Here is a 20,102-nt window from a genome sequence, read left to right as displayed (position 1 = left end):
CGGCGCTCACTTTGTTCCTCACCCCTCGGATGGTCCCATTCTTGCTGCAGATATTGATCCGTTTGTTGCTGAAGAGCTTCTCCCTCTTGGCACTGGCGTACAAAAGCAGGTCATCTGGTTCCAAACCACCCTCGTCTTGAGCTGCCGCCACCGCCGCCGCTGCCCCCAGACCGCTCAGGTGACTGTTGGCCTCACTGGCGGGGGGTGGGCCGGCACGCTCTACCTCCGGGCTGCTGGCTCGGTCAGAGTCGACAGATCCTGAGGCGCACCAGGCCGCCTCATCCTTGAACACCTCCACCAAGACCCTGCCGCTGTTGGCAGACGCCACTCTGAACCTCACTGTTTTCCCGGCCATTTTCTCTCTCCTGTTTCCACGTTGGCCCCTCCGTTGCAACGCACCGATGTCTCACATGTTTGTTGTTTTCTACAGCTCGCTCAGCAAAGACATGCGACCTCTTTCAGCCAGTCAGCCATTAGTGGCACAGAGTTTCCAAAGAGTGACATCTCCCTTGTTGCGTCAAAATGAGCGGAAACCACCCAGACTACAAAAACGAGACACCCAGGGCGTAAATAATAAATGAACTCCTGCCATGGTAACAGCTAAAACAAGCAAACAGTAAATGATATTACCATGTTCAATTATTGATCCAGCTGAGTCTTCAAACAGCAGCTGGACGAGGGAGCCGTCTCTGGCCAGTGACACTCAAGCAGGACATGTTCTGCTGTTTGAGCAATGCCAACATGCTTTGACACACCGAAGGTAAGCTTTGGCGATTTATCAACCCTCTGTAAAGAGTGATAAAGGACAATAAACAAAAAGCATTATTATTATTATTTTTATTTTTATTTTTATTTTTATTTTTATTTTTATTTTTATTTATTTTTTATTATTATTATAATTATTATTTTATTATTATTATTTTTTACCATCATTATTATTATTATTCAACCTACCGCCTGAGAGTAAATGTAGTTCTTTTTTGCACCTGTAGGAGGTAGTATTACTGTTTCCCGTATCCAAACCAACGGCAGCCGAAGAAGACATCAGGGAAGCACACGTGAGTTTCCAACATGGGTAAAAGGAGGCAAAACAAACAGCTTTTCACAAATCTTACCAAAAAGCAGAAGAAGCACCTGAAGGAATTCGGAGAGGAGCACCCGTTCCATGACGTGTAAGCGGCACGAAGAGTTTCGGCGCGTTCGGGAAACAAACTGTCAACTCTGTTAGCTAGTTAGCTTCATTCAGAGAGGGATGAACCTGTCTGAAGCTGGACATTTCAATTACAGGGTTCATTGTGAGGATAAAGAGACTCATGCGTTTTAGAAATCACAAAAAAAAAAAAAAAAAAATTAGATAAATGCATGCGTCATCGTCACTTCTCAGATCTTTGCCCTTTAAATGTTTACAGGCAGGTTGGTTTCAGTGGGACCTGAAAGAATAACGTCACGTAAAGCGAAAAATGTATTATTATTATTATTTTAAAAACATGACAGTGAGAATGTCAACACTGCCTTTGAGAAAATGCACATTGCTCATGAATCATAAAATGATTTTTGACGATTAAGTGAACAACTACCATTACAACTTTTACCATTCTGTCCTACGGCACACATGACGACGCCCAAAAAGTTATTCTGATCTGTGTTATGTTGGCAAAGTTGTGGTCTGTTGATCGGTTTATTGGAACTTGTGCGTTGTGTTTGACCCCCCCCCCCCCCCCCCAGAGTCAATGAACGACCTGAAAGAACTCAGACGGTGGAACTGGTGAGTTGCACTGCTTAAGCTCCTCTGATGTTGCCAGCATGAAGGTCATGTCATTGCATTAGACTTACAGTTGCTAACAGTAGTTTGATGGTACACTGGCTTAACAATAACAACAGGCTTGTGATATTAAAATTAAAAATGGTCTGTCCTCACTTGCGTTTTAGCCACCAAGTCCAGAACGGTCTTACGTCCAGCGAGAGGAGCTGGAGGAGGAGCAGAGGGAGGAACCTGAGCAGAAAACAGCCTACCAGAAACTTCTCACCACTTTCAGCAAACAGAGCGACGATCAGAGCGAAGAGGAGAGCAGTGATGAGGACGAAGAAGAGGAGCTGCTCGAAGAAGGTTGTCTGTTTGTTATTTCTCCACCGGGGGCAGCATAGGTAGAAAGGATGTAATTCACGAGTTATTTTCTTAATTTGCGTGTTCTAAGGTGATGGTGAAGAGGTGGTCGATGGCAGTGAGGAGGAGGAGGAGGAGGAGGAGGAGGATGCAGATAACGCAGTAGCTGAAGAAGAAGAAGAAGAAGCAGCAGAGGATGAAGACAAGGCCTTGACAGAAGCAGCAGAAAAACAATCTGGCGTGGAAGAGTTTGAAGACAAGGAGCACGAGGCCCAGTTCTGTCTGGAGAGCAACTTCATGGACGAAGATGGCCAGGAGGCCCCTGACGGCGCCGCAGAGCACAAAGACGGCAAAGGTAGGAAAGCTGCAGGAAATAAAATCCAGAATTGCACCAACCATAATTCCGCAAACCGCCCATGAAACATTGTTCTACATTTGCAGACATGTTTTTGGAGCATCTGGACACCCAGCTGGATGAAGAGGATGTGCAGAAGATAACATCTGGCACCAAAACCAAGAATCAGATCACGGTAGTTAAATCACCCAGCCAAAGTTCAGCAAGCTCCTGGAAGCCCGGTTTGTTTCCCTACTTTACTTTTCCTCTCGCTTTCTTTTCTCTCTAAACTTTAGTGGTCAAAGCTGGGCAACCTCCTGTCTTCCAGCCCGCTGGAGAGGTTTGGCTCCGTCGGCCCCCACAAAGACACAAAGCTCCCCGTTTTTCACAAGCTTCTGGAGAACTGCTTGAAAGACGTGAACCCGCCCTCCAACCCTGGCGCGTCGGCGGGGGAGGAGATCGGAGCAGTGCGGCCGGACCTGTTGGCTCTGATGGGCTCCTACAGGGACCTGTGCTACCCCGAGGTCTGTCCCATGGAACGGGGTCCGCAGGTCCGCAGCACGTACTGCCTCCACGTCCTCAACCACGTGCTGAAGGCCAACTCGCAGGTTCTGGCTCATAACGCGCAGCTGAGGGAGAACAAGTCCAAAAAAGGAGCTGAAGTTGTGGACGAGCCCAGAGATCAGGGCCTGACCCGGCCCAAGGTACAGCACTCACTCACAGCTGTGTGGTTGGATGCTGTTAAACATGCACACAGCATTTTGTTGTGTGTATTATTTCGCTGCATAATAATACATGATGACTTACTGTATTTGAACTTCTTGTTAGTTATTTTAATAATAATAATAATAATAATAATAATAATAATAATAATAATAATAATAATGTTTTTTATTTATAAAGCGCTTTTACAGGTGCTCAAAGTCGCTTTACAGGTAAAATAACAATATAAAACAATGCGAAAGAGATTAAGATAAATAATTAAAAATTAAAAACCATTAAAATATTATTATTTTTTAGGTTTTTACTTAGCTGACATGTTTCGGCGTGTTTCTTGCCCCTTCAACAGAGTGTCACATGATGTTGGTTTGCGACTGAGCCGATGAAATACGCCGAAACATGTCAGCTAAATAAAAACCTCAAGAAATCTATGTCTGAGATAAAAATAATTAACGAGAAGTAATGCCAAGAAAAGACAGAATGGACTTCATTCAGGCTTATTTGAAATACAGCTTCAGGAGTTATTAAGAAATAACAGAATAAAATAAACTACTAGATGCAAAGACATAAAAAGCATTCCATTAGAGACCCAAATCAAAATTTAATGCATCCGTTTGATGCTAATCAAATACGACTGCTTCTTCACGGGGAATAAATTGCTGATCTGATTCAGTCAGACTGTGGTTTAGATGCTACTGCAAAGCGTTCCGGCCCAGAAGTCTTCGACTCCACGCTTTCTCTCAGCTGAAAAAAATGGAGCAACTTCAAGTTGCATTCAAAAGTTTTTAGGAAAGAAAAACTTCACGTGGCCCTCTTATGTCAACATGTCAGGTTCTGATTCTGGTCCCGGTCCGTGGCGGAGCGCTGAGAATTGTCCAGACGCTCATCGGCCTCCTGGAAACCAAAGGCAAGAAGATTGTGGTCAGCAACAAGAAGAGGTTCAAGGAGGAGTTTGGAGAAGCTCCCCATGACAAGACGTCCAACATGCAGAGGCCGGACGACTACAAAGCCGTCTTCTCCGGCAACGTGGACGACTACTTCAGGATAGGTATCCGCTGGGACGGGAACATCCACATCTGGGGAGCTGCTCTCTCGTGTGTCTGTTCTGTTGCCTCTCTGCAGCCAGTTGCTTCTTCTCCCGCCAGGCATCTCCATCATGAAAGGCAGCATGCGCCTCTACGCCCCCTTTTACTCTTCGGACATCATCGTGGCGTCGCCGCTGGGTATCCGCACCGTGCTGGGAGCGGACGGGGAGAAGAAGAGAGACTTTGACTTCCTGTCCTCCGTCGAGCTGCTGGTGTTGGACCAGGCCGACGTCTTCCTCATGCAGAACTGGGAACACATCCTGGTGAGAACGCACACAATGAAAAGTCCAGAATTGTTATTGTTAATTTGATTGTTTTAAGCTCTGGCTGAGTCCTTGTCATTGGTTGGAGGGAAACTCACAACTTTGCCTGCAAGAAACCAACGCAGCACTTTTCACAGCGCGTTCACGTGGTCACGTTTTCATGTTATGCCACGTGTGCACCTGAGAGGGCGCCACTCCCACACCTCTGCATCTTGGCACCAGTGTTGTTGGGATTGCTCCATGAAAGTAATCCAACTACTCATTACTGGTTACTCCTTCAAAAAGTAATCAGATTACTTCTTCAACTACTTTGTTTCATAGGTAATCAATTACTAATTACTTCAGTTAAACAAAGATAAAGTAACAGTTGCTCAGTGCTTTGGAATGACCTTTAATGAAAAGTGCAAATTTTACAATTCCAAATATTGCCTCTGTCAGCACAAACTGCAGCTTTCACAGAACAAACTCATGTACAGCACTGGTGTCCTTTTGCACAGCCCACATTGTTAAAAATAATTAGAAGCACATCAGTTAAAAGATGTCTCTACTGTGCAGAGTACTGCCGACTTGCTCGTTAACATGGTTTTCAACAATGGATGAGGTTCGACGTGGATATTTGTCGAAGTGGAGAGCGCCTTGTTTCCTGCACACAACGTGCGACGAACCACAATATTCTTTGATTCAGTCGAGATGAACTCAAAGTAATATGTTTGTATTTCCAGCTGTCAAACGCAGTGGCTGTTTTTTATTTTGCCGCCGCCATGCTTGATTTGGTGCGTCGTCGCACATCAATGACGTTGCCTGCACGGCTGCATCATCAATCTGCAGCATCGTTGGTTTCGGTTGTTTTTTTTGTTTTTTTTTTAAATTTCAAACATTTTGTGGACAATAAGACATTTTTAGCTTGCAAAATGTTTCGGAAAAGTAACAAAATCGTCACTTGATAAAGTGATTATGATGTAATTGCCAGTTTTGCCACAGTCATTCCATTACATTACTCCGTTACTCAAAAAGTAGTTCAATTACAGTAATGGATTACTTAGCAATAGATTACTATTGCCTCCTCCTTCCTCCGCTGCTCAGATTTACGTCCCCTGACTTCACATGATCCTCTTCCCCCTGCAGCACGTGATGAAGCACATGAACCTGCAGCCGCTGGACTCCCACGGCGTCGACTTCTCCAGGGTGCGCATGTGGAACCTGAACAACTGGGCCAGGCACTACCGGCAGACGCTGGTGTTCAGCTCCATCCAGGAGCCGCAGATCAACAGCGTCCTCACCAAGCACTGCGCCAACTACCGAGGACAGGTACCGCTGCCCCGCAGCCACGGCCGCTGCGTCACTCTGGCCTGCTGAAGGTCTAGTGTGTGACTGGATTTATGATTTATATATTGGTAAAAGCCCACCTGACGGTGCCCTAAATGTGAAGCGCGCTGTCAGGCGGGCTTCCTTAGATACCAGGCCTCCTTAAAAAACTGTTCACACTGGACCTTTAAGGTGTGAGTCGCAGATCGAGACAGCAGCAGCTCGGCTGGGAGTCACAGGTGATGTCACCGAGGGCGCTCATCCTCTGTGGCTGCAGTCAAGAAAGCCACAATAAGATGTTTTGCTGCGCTCTGAAACCCTATTGGCCTTTGACAGTCAAACCCCCAATTACACGATACCTGCTTCGCTCATATTTTCTACAATCTGAGTGAAAATGACTTCTTCTCTCTTCCCCCAGATATTCGTCAAGAACATGCCGAAAACGGGCTCCATCTCCCAGGTGCTGGTTCAGCTGCCGCACGTCTTCCAGATGTTTCCCTCGGAGAGCTTCATGGACCACGATGCTCGGTGAGCGCCGCAGAGCGGTGAACCGCGCCCGTCACCGTCGTCCAAATCCAGCTCGAGGCTTTGAACGCCTCACCGGCCCCACAACCCGTTATTGTCAACGTCGTTATGTTGTTAGCTCAGCAGCCTGTGGTGTCCTCTCACCGCCGCGTCACTGAGCAGAATTGAAGGTAGCTGCGTTTCCATTGCAGTTTATCGCAAATTCAGAGCGATTTTCCTTTTTCAATTGCGATTCGCAGGCGTTTCCATTGAATGCCGTGAAGCGCGTTAGCCGAAATTCTCGTAAAATCTCATCCCGCGAGATTTTCGAGAATTACTTTTCTTTTACGCACGTAAAGTACGTTTGCTTTTGTTTGTTTACGTTTGTTTGCTGTCAAGAATGGTTGTTGTGTTTTTCTCTTTGATTACTGTGTCCTCCGTCCAAACGTAACGTGCCATTTTCACTCGAAGTGAACTGTTCACGTGACCACGTACGTCACGCCTGGTGACGTGCAAATGCGAAACTGCGGGAAAAAAAAATGTTAGCGTGGCACTTTTGCGATAAACTTAGGTATCGCTACGTCTGAAAAACCACCTCATGGAAGCGTCAAAACCTTTTAGCGATATTTGAGAGATTTTTCGAAGTTTGGGTGTTTCCGTTACGAGTTCTGTATTGCGAAATTAAGGTTTTGCGCAATTCTAGGGCTAATGGAAACGCAGCTAATGATGATTTTTAAAGACGTGTCCAAATGAATTTTTTTCTTTATATGTAATGATTTTCTTCATAGCTGCAATAATCCCCCATTCCTTTGCTAATATATGTACCTTAGCTGTTTTTCCCAATGGGTCGTGCTGCACAAAACCTCGGCCCACGCATCAGACGACATTCACAGCCGCTCTCGCGCCCGCTGTTTCCACCCGCCTGCAGGTTTCGCTTCTTTCTGGATAAAGTGCTGCCTCAGTACAAGGACGCGGCCATGTCCCACACTCTCATCTACGTCCCGTCCTACTTCGACTACGTCCGACTGCGCAACCACATGAAGAAGGAAGAGCTGAACTTTGCCAGCATCTCCGAGTACTCGGGCAAGGCCGAGGTGTCCCGAGCCCGCAACTTCTTCCGTCGCGGGGACAAACACTTTGTGCTCTTCACCGAGCGCTTCCACTTCTACAAGAGGTCAGTTTGTCTCGCCGCGCTGTTCAGGCGTCCAGGTCTGCAGTTGAATGTGGGTGAAAGGTTGTGCGTTTGCTCTTAGCTGCAGCGGCGCGGGATTGCTGACAGTGGATTTGTTTGTTGTTGCTGCTGCTGTTCTGCTGTCGTTGGTTATTTCGTCGTTGTTGAGGGGTTTTTTTTCAAATCGCTTTGGAAGGTTACTCTGACACCGTTATCAGAAATGAGAGTTGGAGATGGCTATCTTTATTACATTGGGTTTTTTTTTTTAGGAGTTAACACATCACTGATTATTCCCACACGTGGAGAACCGGGATGAGATCCAAAGGTTGTCGTTCGAGCTGTGCGCAAGCCGTCCAAGTAGACATTGCTATGTTTTTTTTTGTTTTGGTCATTCATTCATTTAGTCAAAAATGTACGAATTCTGTAAAAGTGCGAGAGAGATTCCAGCCAGCACTGTTGTAACGCCGTTCTAAACCCATTTGCATTTCTGACGTGAAGCATTAAGAATATTTGCACGAGCGAGCAGCAGCCGAGACATCGCAAGGCCGCTGCCTTGCGTGGCCTTTATTGGTTTCAACAAACATTGCTCTATGTTTGCCTTCCACCTTTCCTAGGTACACCATCAAAGGCATCCAGAACCTGATATTCTATGGATTACCCACGTACCCCCACTTTTACAGCGAGGTGTGCAACATGCTGGCAGCGGGGGGGCAGGGGGAGGCGGCCTGCTGGACTTGCACTGCCCTTTACTCTCGCTACGACGCCCAGAAGTTGGCCGCCATCACCGGAGCGCAGAGGGCCGGACAGATGCTCAACTCCGACAAGGCAGTTCACCTTTTCGTGACGGGAGGAGAGAGTAACGCCTCCTGACGGACGCAGAAGTAGTCGGACCATAATCATATGTTGTAAAAACATTACACGCGGGCTGTATGTTTATGACTAGTAAATATTTAAACATCTGGATTCACTTCATTTTCTATCCCTGCTGCTGTACAGGCAAGTTTTTTTTTTTTTAATGAATTGTAATATTTTTTATTGTTCATAAGGTGCCATGAACAACATAAAAGATTTTCTAAATGATTAGTGTGCGTTGTTTTTTTGTTTTTGTTTTTTTTTTTTTACAGCCAGAAGTAGCATCCCTTATTTTATTAGCAATTATGTGATCTGTAAAGATTGTAAACCTGTATCTGCGTGACAATATCAACATATTTATGACCAGAGCAGCCAACTAACACGCCGAATCACCAACCCACATAATTATTAACTCTGTCCACGGCCACCGCAGCAGCGTCTTCTCCTTCGCAATAGCTGCGTCGCCGCTGTGGGGAACACAACTGCTGGCTGTAAATATGGACGACGATCCGAAGCAGAAGCTGAGCCTGAAGCGTGAGGTGGGGCTCATGGGGGCCGTGTCCCTCATCGCCGGCACCATGATCGGAGCTGGGATCTTCATGACCCCTCAGACGGTGCTGAGCTCCATCGGCAGCAGTGGGGGCAGCCTGATGGTGTGGGCAGCCTGCGGCTTGCTGACCACGCTGGCGTCCTTCTGCTATGCCGAGCTGGGCACCGTGATCCGAGAGTCGGGGGGCGAGTACATCTACATCCTCAGGACTTCGGGTCCGGTCGTCGCCTTCATGTTGATCTTCAGCTCGGTGCTGTTTGTCAGACCCGCTGGGATTGCCGGTATGGCCCTGGGCTTTGCCCAGTACGCCGTGGCTCCGTTCTACAACGACTGCCCACCTCCTGTTCTGGTGGTGAAGTGCACGGCAGCCGCTGCCATTGTGGTCCTTGCGGCTGTGAACTGCCTGAACGTTCGCCTGTCCATGTCGGTGCAGGTGTTTTTCACCTTCACCAAACTTGTGGCCCTAGCTCTCATTGTTGGAGGTGGCATCGTGATGCTTGCTCGAGGGCAAACGGAGAACTTTGACAATGCTTTTGAGAACACTAACCTTGGCATCAACCCAATTGGGATTGCCTTCTACCAGGGACTCTGGTCCTACGACGGCTGGAACAATCTGAATTATGTAACTGAAGAGCTGAAGCGCCCAGAGGTAAGTGGAGGTCTGTTAATCTGTCTGTTCAAAGAGTCCTTATCACAGTGTGTCTGCTCGTCTCTTTATACCTTCACCGTAAAAAAATAAAGCCATAACTGTGTTCTTCATGTTTACGATCGCCAAGGTTGCGTCTGTCGTTTGTGCCGTTCCAATGTAAACAATTTGGATTCAAGGTCAGTTCAAAGTCGGCATGATGGGGTGGACAGAGTGTTCTATTTACGTATAGAAATACATATTAGATTAATGTCTGATAGTTGATGGAGAGTTGTGTTTACAGCAGGATACTAATGGCATTTCTTTGTCGTAAAAACATCTGCATGCAACGAGAGTCTTTCTGGTTTAGACAGGGGACTTTCTAGTCAGTTGTCATCTCTCATCCGAAAAGGCTTCTTTAGTTTTGAAATTGGTCGCAGAAAACCAAGTATTTACCTGCAGCTGGGGAAGTGGGTCTTGAGGGATATCCCACCCCATCAACAGAAAGTCATTTTGTTATGTTGCTGTTGGCCTCCTACTCCATTCAGTGAGGGATGAACCAGGTCGGACGTGCATTGGCCTTTTCCCACCTTTCTCAAACCGCCTGCTGTGAAAGAGGGCATCAACGTCCACCTGCAACCGCTCTCGGTTGGGATGAGGCCTTCGTCATCAACTGTCCGACTCCTACGTGGCTGCTTTGAGGTCTCTCCCTAGAACTTTCAACCCCCTTTCCCACCTGGGCCCAGATGAGCCTGATGACCCCCATGGTCGCGCCCAGTGTCTTGTTATCTATCCTGAAAGTTGCCTTTCTTTGAGTTAATATTTGAGAGGTGACACAAGAAGGACTTTAACATTAAAGATAAACTTTACTGATGCCACAAGGATAAGGATTTACATTTGCATTGGTGGATGGACCTGCCATATGCATACTTTACAAGCGGCCGACTCCGTTAAACTCTCTGTCAAAGGAAAAAAAAAAAAAAGGGTGGGTCATCTCCTTTTGTAGACATCACTCAGTCTCTTCCTACCAGAAGTTGATTGTAGTCAGTTAGTATAGAGCAAGAGCCTAGGATGTGAAGGTCTTTTCATGAACAAGAAACAAGAAATTTAAATTGCTGCCTTGCCAGGTTACAAATTAGGGTCATTATTAATAGATTTTGTTTTATTTTCTAGAAATCAATAATGCATTTCTCTATTTTTGACCATCTGTTTATATGTTTGGTTTGGGCTCTTATAATGAATTGCAGACAACAGAAAAATAAGTCAGGTGAAATGCGGTAGACGTGTTGGCCGATGACACGCCCCTGATTGGTCATTGGTAGTACTTGTCAGGTTTACGAGTAAATAGAGAGTGGATCTTCTTCTTCCTTCTTCCCTGCCAGACATTGCCGGCCGCAGTCAGTAAATAGAGAGCAGGACTATCACCTGGATATCTTTTTGGCCAAAACAACTTAAAAAGCAAAAGAGCCATTCGCAAACAATGGAGTCTGACAAACAGGGACTTAACCTGAAGAGGGAAGTAGGCCTTATTGGAGCCGTGTCATTCATTGCTGGGACCATGATCGGCTCTGGGATCTTTATGTCCCCTCAGTATGTGCTCTCTGCTGTTGGCAGTGTGGGCTCCAGCCTCATCATATGGCTTTGCTGCGGGTTGGTTGCCATGTTTGCGGCGCTCTGCTACGCCGAACTGGGCACCATCATTCCCCAGTCTGGAGGAGAGTTCATCTACATGCTGCATACTTCGGGCAAAGTGGTGGCCTTCATGTTTGTCTACAGTTACATTAGTGTCATGAGGCCGGTCAGCGCCACGGGAGTCGCCCTGGGTGTCGCAGAATACGTCCTGGCCCCCTTCTTCAGCGGCTGCAGCCCTCCGGAGCACATGGTGAAGTATGTTGCTGCACTTTGTATTCTGTTCCTGGCCGGTGTGAATGCTCTGAGTGTCCGTCTGGCCACTGGCATTCAGGTGGTCACCACGGTGCTCAAAGTGCTGACGCTGGCAGTGATCATACTGGGAGGTGCGGTGATGCTTTACCAAGGACACGTTGAGAACTTTGACAACGCTTTTGTGGGAACAAATGTTGGTATGAGCTCAATTGGCATCGCTTTCTACCAAGGCTTGTGGTCATACAGTGGCTGGAACACCATGAATTATGTCACAGAGGAGCTCAAGCATCCAGAGGTAAGAGTACATATGAAATAAAAATTCAAACACAAATGTACTTTTATTCGACTCTAAGTTCCGTGGTTATGGTAATTAGTTGATTATTTCCCACTGGAAGGAAGTCAAGCTGTAAGGATCACGTATGGCGTCATGAGGCAGAATGTATTTCTAAATGTGTGTGTTTGATTCACTCTTTGGCTCTTTTACAGTGCGAAACACGTCCCTCTTTAAAGAGGCGTGTGCATGCATGCCCCTTCTGTGTCAATAAATAAACTGACTTGTAGGAGTGAACCACACTCCTCTGGCACTCACTGCTTGATACAGCCATGGCAGGTGAAGGGACCAAAGGCCTGAGCATGAAGCGAGAAATTGGCTTGATTGGCGGCATAGCCTTTGTTTCGGGGACCATGATAGGCTCTGGTATATTCATGTCCCCACAGTTTGTTCTGGGCTACGTGGGGAGCCCTGGAGCCAGTCTGGTGCTCTGGGCCGTTGCAGGACTTGTTGCCATGTTTGCAGCGCTCTCCTACACTGAGCTGGGGACCGTCATTCCTGAGTCTGGAGGAGAATTCACCTACATTTTGAGGATCTACGGCTCGTGCCCTGCCTTTTTCTCAGCATTCACGACCGTCTTGGTGCTGAAGCCGTGCAGTGCCGCCGCCATGGCCTTCAGCATTGCAGAGTATTCCACAGCGCCATTCTACACAGAATGCCAACCTCCCCAGCTGTTGGTGAAGTCTGTTGCAGCCTTTGCCATCCTGCTTGTTGCCATTATCAATGTCCTGAATGTCCGCGTCGCTGTCAGGGTCCAGGTGGTCTTCCTGGTGGCCAAGGTGCTGGCGTTGGCCTTCATTGTTATCGGGAGCGCTGTGGCCGTCGTTCAAGACAGCAGTCGCTTTGTGGAAAATCTTGAAACTCAGAATTCCTTCAAAGGTAGTGAGATCTCTTTGAGCTCCATGGGAATGGCTTTTTATCAAGCCCTGTGGTCATACGCTGGTTGGTACAACTTGAACTATGTATATGAGGAGCTGAAAAGTCCAGAGGTAACAATGCCTTTACTACATACTTTGCTTATGTTAACTATTTTACGGTGCCTTAACTGTGGATTCTGTTGACTAAATGTCCATTTTATTTTATTCAACTTTTTATGTAAGATTACATTAAAAAAAAAAAAACATTTCACAAGGAAAGACAGGAGGATGTAGCACAGTAGGAATAAATATGCCGATACAGAACCTCACTTAAAGAACACTATAAAAGGGTTTCTCCATAGATTCATTATCAAAGTGAAAAACATATCAGCGGCTCAGTTAAGTTGAGGTAGTATAGGTCTCTTTTTATTGCTGTAATCTTATATAAGTTTGTGCCATTATGATGTTGACAAAATTCATGAAAGGGAACATCCAGATGTAATGAAGGTATGTCTTTATTGTATGTTGGTCAGATGGATGCGCTAGATTTCAGAAATTTAAATATCTGCAAAGTTGCTGCCTTGCCAGGTTACAAATTAGGGTCATTATTAATAGATTTTGTTTTATTTTCTAGAAATCAATAATGCATTTCTCTATTTTTGACCATCTGTTTATATGTTTGGTTTGGGCTCTTATAATGAATTGCAGACAACAGAAAAATAAGTCAGAGGTGAATTGCGGTAGACGTGTTGGCCAATGACACGCCCCTGATTGGTCATTGGTAGTACTTGTCAGGTTTATGAGTAAATAGAGAGTGGATCTTCTTCTTCCTTCTTCCCTGCCAGACATTGCTGGCCGCAGTCAGTAAATAGAGAGCAGGACTATCACCTGGATATCTTTTTGGCCAAAACAACTTAAAAAGCAAAAGAGCCATTCGCAAACAATGGAGTCTGACAAACAGGGACTTAACCTGAAGAGGGAAGTAGGCCTTATTGGAGCCGTGTCATTCATTGCTGGGACCATGATCGGCTCTGGGATCTTTATGTCCCCTCAGTATGTGCTCTCTGCTGTTGGCAGCGTGGGCGCCAGCCTCATCATATGGCTTTGCTGCGGGTTGATTGCCACTCTGGGGGGGCTCTGCTACGCTGAACTGGGCACCATCATTCCCGAGTCTGGAGGAGAGTTCATCTACATGCTGCAGACTTCGGGTAAGGTGGTGGCCTTCATGTTTGTCTACAGTTACGTCAGCGTCATGAGGCCGGTCAGCGCCACGGGTATTGCCCTGGGTGTCGCAGAATACGTCCTGGCCCCCTTCTTCAGCGGCTGCAGCCCTCCGCAACTGCTGCTGAAGGGCGTAGCAGCTGGGGCTATTCTGCTGGTGGCCCTAGTGAACGCCATGAGCGTCCGTCTGGCCACTGGCATTCAGGTGGTCACCACGGTGCTCAAAGTGCTGGTTCTGGCGGCGATCATACTGGGAGGTGCGGTGATGCTTTTCCATGGACACGTTGAGAACTTTGACAACGCTTTTGAGGGCACAAATGTTGGCATAAACTCCATTGGCATCGCTTTCTACCAAGGCTTGTGGTCATACGATGGCTGGAACATAATGAATTATGTCACAGAGGAGCTCAAGCATCCAGAGGTAAGGATTGTGCTGTTAGAAATAAAAGTGTATACATGCATATATCCCATGGAATTTAAGCTGTTTATTGGATGATTAATTATCAGATTTCGAGAGTTTACTGCCAATCCCTCCTCTTTTCAGTAAACCAACCTGTGGACAACCTTCCTCTGGCGCTCCCTGCTTGCTTATTCATGTCGCTACAGTTTGTCTGGGCTACGTGGGGAGCCCTGGAGGCAGTCTGGTGCTCTGGGCCATGTTTTCTACTGTAGCCAGGTTTGCGGCACTCCGCTACACTGAGTGTGGAGGAGAGCTCACCTACATTTTGCGGATCTATGCCTTGTGTCCCGCCTCCTTCTCTGCATTCCCAACCGTCATGATGGTGTTGAAGCCGTCGTTCAAGACAACGCCTTGGTTGGTGAAGATCTGAGAATTGCGAATACGTTCAAAGGAAGTGAGCTCTGTGATGTGAAGGACTCTGTTCACATGCTGGCAGACACAACTTAAAGCATGTTTTGCAAGTTTTGTCACCATGCCATGAGTCCTGGTGTCAACTCTAGGCATTCATTCACAGGTCTTATGCAGAAGATCTTGGACACATCGTGTTTCTGGGTGAACATTTGACTCAGTTAGATAGTAGACATAGTTTTTTACTGCCACAATCTTATCTAAGGTGTTGACGAAGGCATTTGTTTGTATGCAGAGGTGGTTCAAAGGGGGCACCGCGGCTCTGACGAGGAGAGTGAAGGACCAGTGAACTAGTCTGTCCTTGTTTTAAGTGAATGATCGCAATTTGTTATAAGCATGTTAAAATTGTTCATGTGTCTGTGGCTGAAGCATCGTCATTAACAGGAAGATCTCGTCACCACTTTGAACACATCTAACTTTTACACTGCAACATAATGTGGGACTTCTAAAAAATAACACTAAATATAAAGGCATGAATTATTCCGTTTCTTGCAATCAGATCATAACGATCGGCAACTACTGTTATTACTATTACTGGAAGCGAGCCAATAACTAATAATAAAACAAATTATTATTATTGATAATAGTTTGCTTTTTAAAGTCTTTTTACACTTGTTCATTTTCAGCTGTTTGTTTGTCCTGGTTACAATTCAAATACAGATGTCGGTTTTTGGATTTTCTTCCAATCACATCTCTTTTTTTCCTGTTTTTTTTTCTATATTATGCACATTTTTGTATAATGTCACTGCCTCTTTTTCCCCTCAAGGTGAATCTGCCCCGGGCGGTTGTCATCGCCATCTCCATGGTGACGGGCTTGTATCTGCTGGTGAACATCAGCTACCTGACGGTGATGACGCCCAGAGAACTGATGTCTTCCAGCGCGGTGGCAGTGACCTGGGGGTAAGACGGCATTAAATGATGACTTTACTTTGCCGCATTAAATTATTTGCACTCGGAGCCATTTCAATAAAGTTTCCTTTTTTTCCCCACAGGAACAAGGTGCTGGGTAGCTGGGGCTGGATCATGTCTCTGGCTGCGGCGCTGTCTGCCTTTGGCTCGCTCAACGGGACGTTCTTCAGCGGTGGTCGCGTTTGCTTTGTCGCTGCCCGGGAGGGTCACATGGTCCGGAACGCCGCAGCTCAACAAATGCACCTGTGCATCATTTAGTATGCAGGCGTTCTCACCTGTGTCGTTCTCCTGCAGCCGGACATCCTCGCCATGGCTCACGTTCGCCGGCTGACTCCATCTCCAGCGCTGATCTTCACCACCATCATCTCTCTGGTGGTGCTGATCCCTGGAGACTTTCAAAGCATAGTCAACTACTTCAGGTGAGGTGCACACTGGTGAGGTGAGGTGTTCCAGTGATGTGTGGATTGCAAGTGTCTGAAATGTCTCTCCCTTTCTGTGTTTTAGCTTCACCGCCTGGTTTTTCTATGGCATCACCCTCTCCGGACTTGTCTACCTTAAGATTAAGAAACCCGAGCTCCCTCGGCCATACAAAGTCAGTATCTCTTTGAAACACACACAAACCTACCTTGATCATTAAAGGGGTCTATGTTATGTAAATTGCACTAATGCATTTCTATATATCGTCAGTTAACTCCCCAGAAATCTCATTCATCCTTATTTTAGCTTGGGTGTGCTCCAGGGTGTGCTAAAACTCGCAGCTTGGGTAATTGGCCCTTTGTGATGTCACACTGGCCACTCATACCTCTCCGATATCTCTCGTGGAAGAGCCCCCAGCCGTCTGGTGGCTCCACCTTGTTTTGGTCTCTATCCGCAAATGTGGGATGTACAAAAGCGTGCCGGTCACAGCAGGAAGCTATGTTTTAACAGCGGGTTTTAAACAGAGGGCTCTCTCTCTCTCTACCCCCCCCGCCACAGGTTCCCATCGTGTTACCCATACTGGTGATCTTGGCAGCAGTGTTCCTGGTGCTGGCGCCAATCATTGACAAGCCTGAGATCGAATACTTGTATGTGACTTTGTTCATCCTGAGTGGAGCATTAGTCTATGTGCCCTTAATCCACTACAAGCTCTGCCCGGGCCTGCTGACCAAGCTGACAGTGTTCCTGCAGCTCATCCTTGAAGTCGCCCCTGCAGATAAAAACCTGTGATTTCACAAGAGGGGAAAAAAAAAAAAAAAGAAGAGACATTTCTCTGGACTTTTTATTAAGCTTTTTAATAATCTAGTTGCCCCCTTTTTTTTAGGGGGGCGCATAATCAAAGTCATGACATGAAAAGGACGTAGCTAAACAAATATTTTAAAATATTTCTGAACACCTTTTGTTTACATTTGTTTATCTTTGAGTGGCGAAAATGAATTTAAAGACTGCAGGCGTCAAAGAGTTATTTTGCGCTGGATCGATGTGTTTTCAAAGAGCTGGACAAGATAGAATGGACTGTCAAGTTTTACTAGCATTATTACAATAAATTTTTTGTCTTATCTCCCGATGTCCGAGCAGTTCGTTATTAGGGTCCTCAGGCAAAATCAACACCCACATTATGTGAAAAACATTTATTAAACAATTGGTTTCCACTAAAAGGACAAAATGGAACATGTGCAACTTTTGAGACAAGAGCACAACACAAGGAAACAGGGTGTGAGAGAATCAAACAGCAAAGGCAGAACCAGACCGACTGAGATCCAAATGACCAAGATATAGATTTCCCGCTTTCTTCCTCTTTATTTGACAAACATTTTGAAGTAAGCCAAATAAAAAGTTAATGTCACCACAATGATGATGATGATGATGATAGAAGAGCTCGCTCTTGATAAAGGATTGCCAGTTAGCCAACATTGTACATGCACATCAAAGTTATTATGACTTTTTATTTCATTTCTTTAATAATGGGTGGCTGAGGAGAGTCCCTGTGTGTCTGACAGCAGTCTGTGAATCACTCAGTCCCAGTCTTCCTCTCTCTGCCATTCAGCATCGACTGGCCGTCAGAGGCGCCAGGACTGCTTTTCTCCCCCTTCTCGCTCTCGCCACCTCGTGGTGGCCGATGGTACAACATGTGAAGTCGCTCTGCGGCCACGTCCGCGTCCTCTGCTCCCTCGCTGCACCATATCCACGACTGAGGCGCTGCCTCGATGCCGTAGTGGGCCCCCGCGATCGCCCCCGCCATGCAAGCTATGGTGTCTGTGTCCCCACCCAGGGCCAGGCTGTACGCTAATGTCCTCTCCAGGCCGCCGTAGTTGTCAGGGAGGCACTCGAGGGGCTGCAGGCAGTGCAGGACGCAGAAGATGGCAGTGGGGACAGAGTGGAGTGCTGCAATGCCGTTACCTGAAAGAAAAAGGGAAGTGAACTCACTGATGGGGAAACAAATTGTTCTCAGTCAGCTACAACACTGTGGAAATGAAAACTGTCAAAGACAATATAAAAATCTTGCATGACATTGGAGATTACAACAGACAGATGCTGACCCAGTTCAGAGATGACTTCTTCTATGCTGACGTTGCTCCTTTGCATCAGGTCTTTGATTCTGTGAAGGCGCTCGCAATAGGGCTTCTCGGCTTCCTTGAGGCTGGGCAACAACAAATAATTGTGTTTAAAAATATATATATATAAATTTAACACTTTATAAAAATGTTGGTTTTTTTTTTGTTTGTTTGTTTGTTTTTCAAAAACAGGTTGTACTCACATTCTAGCATCATTGCGTGCCTCATCGTCGCTTTCCACCTCCTCCATCTCTTTGATCAGTCGGCTGATGAACTGCTGGGGCAGGTCTAGTGCCCCTTGCAGGGAGAGATGCACAGCTAACGCCTGCAGCACAGCACCGTTGTAGCCCAGAGAGCAGGAGTGCGTCAGCATGGCACCCAGACGGGCAAACTGAGAGTAGAAACAAGAGCAAAGAAAAAAGTCAAGTGATGCTGTTCATAATTTGTGTCTACAACCCTTTAAAAAAAAAAAGAAAGAAAGAAAAAAAACAAGCGAGCAGAATCGGGAATGTGCACAGGTTCAATCGTCATTGCTGTTATGTTTTTGTGATTCACCTTTTTCACATCCGCCACATCGGGGAAGGCCAGTGCAAAGGGGACTGCCCTCATGGCTCCCCCATTGCCAAAAGAGCCCCTGCCATTGAACTGGTCCCTGGCTGGCTGGTACACGTCGCTGAGCTGAGGGGAGGCCAGCTTCTTTAACACCTGGATCACTCCGGAGCCATAGCCGCGGCTCGGGGACGCGCTGTACTCCTTGGCAAACCTGTTGATGTGCGAGAGGCCAGCGTGCAAGTGAGTCTTGTAGTGCTTCATAAAGGTTTTGCAACAACACCGGCACCCCCAAAAAGGGACATTCTGCAGTGTGCATCCATGTACTTGCGAGCCATGTCCCGCTCGTCAAAGCCAGCCCGGGTCAGCAGAGACTCGACCACACAGCGGGTCATGGCTGTGTCGTCGCTGTAGTCAAGGATGCCTGAAAAAACACACACACACACACACACACACACACACACACACACACACACACACACACACACAAGTCTGAGGACTTACACATTTCTATTCTCTTGTACGCTAACAGGCACTCTAGCCTCAATACATAACTTTCACTAAATAATTAAAATATATACATGTATATATTCAAATAAAATAAATTGGCCACATGTTCAGATTTTGCAACGTAACTAACTAGTCATTAATTATATAAGAACCCCAAACTGACGTGAATTAGCGACGGATGCGGCGAAAACCAAAATGCTAGCAAGAAAGCTAGCAAGAAAGTGTGTGTCACTAGCTCGCCACAGTCTGGCGTCTCACTGCGAGGGCAGCTGTCAAAATCCGCCTCTTTCACCCACCGTTCCCCTTGGAGTCGTCGTTCAGGCTGCTCAGGTGCTGCAGAACCCTATCCACGGGAACCTCCTCCGTTCCCTCGAACTCTCCGCCGACACAGTCTCCCAGCACGGCGGCGACCAGCGCGCCCCTAAACCGGGACAAAGACATCGGGCCCCCCGCGGCTGCCGCTCTCGCCGCCGCCATTGCTATTCATCCGCCGGAGGGAGGGAACCTGGGGCCTACAACCGGAGAAACAGGCCGCTGGTCCGGTGACCAGACTGTCACACGGGGTCTTGACAGGGCACTGGAGACGATGACAACAACAACAGTAGTCGACCTGGTCCCCAACTGCACTACTTCCTGTAAGCGCAGTGATGCCTTTTGACCCCGGTGGGAAAAAGCTCACTGCTGAACATAGAAATAGGGTGACATAGAATTCCAAGCAGAGTCCGAGGCGGTGATTTGCTAAACGCATTTCTACACAGTGCGATGAGGTATTTGCCGTAGTTGACACAGTAAACGCGCAATACATTTTTTTATTTTTATTTTTTTTTTTTTTTAAAAAAAGAGAAAAACAAAGAAAAACAAAAACAAACAATGGCTGTCACTTGTAAAGCTGAGCGGAGTTATAATTCAATAGAATAATACAACCTTCA

At 46.7% G+C, this 20,102-nt stretch overlaps 3 protein-coding genes and 1 pseudogene across 4 annotated transcripts; 3 read left to right on the top strand and 1 right to left on the bottom strand.

Moving 5' to 3' along the window:
- Positions 1–1,012: 1,012 nt before the first annotated feature.
- Positions 1,013–8,562, top strand: utp25 (UTP25 small subunit processor component). The gene is made up of 12 exons (XM_076023523.1): positions 1,013–1,172; positions 1,726–1,765; positions 1,930–2,107; positions 2,196–2,459; positions 2,546–2,634; positions 2,735–3,142; positions 3,990–4,206; positions 4,304–4,506; positions 5,632–5,814; positions 6,230–6,339; positions 7,244–7,489; positions 8,101–8,562. The coding sequence occupies exons 1-12, from the start codon at positions 1,072–1,074 to the stop codon at positions 8,354–8,356; spliced, it is 2,295 nt and encodes a 764-aa protein (XP_075879638.1). The 5' UTR covers positions 1,013–1,071; the 3' UTR covers positions 8,357–8,562.
- Positions 8,563–8,614: 52 nt separating this feature from the next.
- On the top strand, positions 8,615–17,120 carry LOC142886388 (b(0,+)-type amino acid transporter 1-like). Of its 2 annotated transcripts, none has more exons than XM_076023502.1 (6): positions 8,615–9,537; positions 15,441–15,574; positions 15,667–15,796; positions 15,878–16,002; positions 16,088–16,175; positions 16,559–17,120. In XM_076023502.1, the coding sequence occupies exons 1-6, from the start codon at positions 8,836–8,838 to the stop codon at positions 16,787–16,789; spliced, it is 1,410 nt and encodes a 469-aa protein (XP_075879617.1). In that variant the 5' UTR covers positions 8,615–8,835; the 3' UTR covers positions 16,790–17,120. The 2 variants fall into 2 exon arrangements, with proteins under 2 accessions (XP_075879617.1, XP_075879616.1); XM_076023501.1 differs by lacking the exon at positions 8,615–9,537 and adding an exon at positions 11,861–12,717.
- LOC142886401 (b(0,+)-type amino acid transporter 1 pseudogene) lies at positions 12,725–14,668 on the top strand (annotated as a pseudogene).
- A 55-nt stretch (positions 17,121–17,175) lies between the features above and the next one.
- adprs (ADP-ribosylserine hydrolase) lies at positions 17,176–19,970 on the bottom strand. The gene is made up of 6 exons (XM_076023513.1): positions 19,470–19,970; positions 18,991–19,087; positions 18,670–18,877; positions 18,318–18,505; positions 18,100–18,200; positions 17,176–17,959 (listed from the first exon to the last, which is right to left on the bottom strand). The coding sequence occupies exons 1-6, from the start codon at positions 19,648–19,650 to the stop codon at positions 17,571–17,573; spliced, it is 1,164 nt and encodes a 387-aa protein (XP_075879628.1). The 5' UTR covers positions 19,651–19,970; the 3' UTR covers positions 17,176–17,570.
- Positions 19,971–20,102: the final 132 nt, after the last annotated feature.

Source organism: Nelusetta ayraudi, unplaced genomic scaffold (genome assembly GCF_046127955.1).
Source record: "Nelusetta ayraudi isolate G7.1 ecotype Tasmania unplaced genomic scaffold, CSIRO-AGI_Nayr_v1 ptg000015l, whole genome shotgun sequence".
In the NCBI taxonomy this organism is placed as follows: domain Eukaryota; kingdom Metazoa; phylum Chordata; class Actinopteri; order Tetraodontiformes; family Monacanthidae; genus Nelusetta; species Nelusetta ayraudi.
The sequence above is the reverse complement of the archived record's forward strand: the minus strand, read 5'-3'. Positions and strand labels throughout refer to the sequence as shown.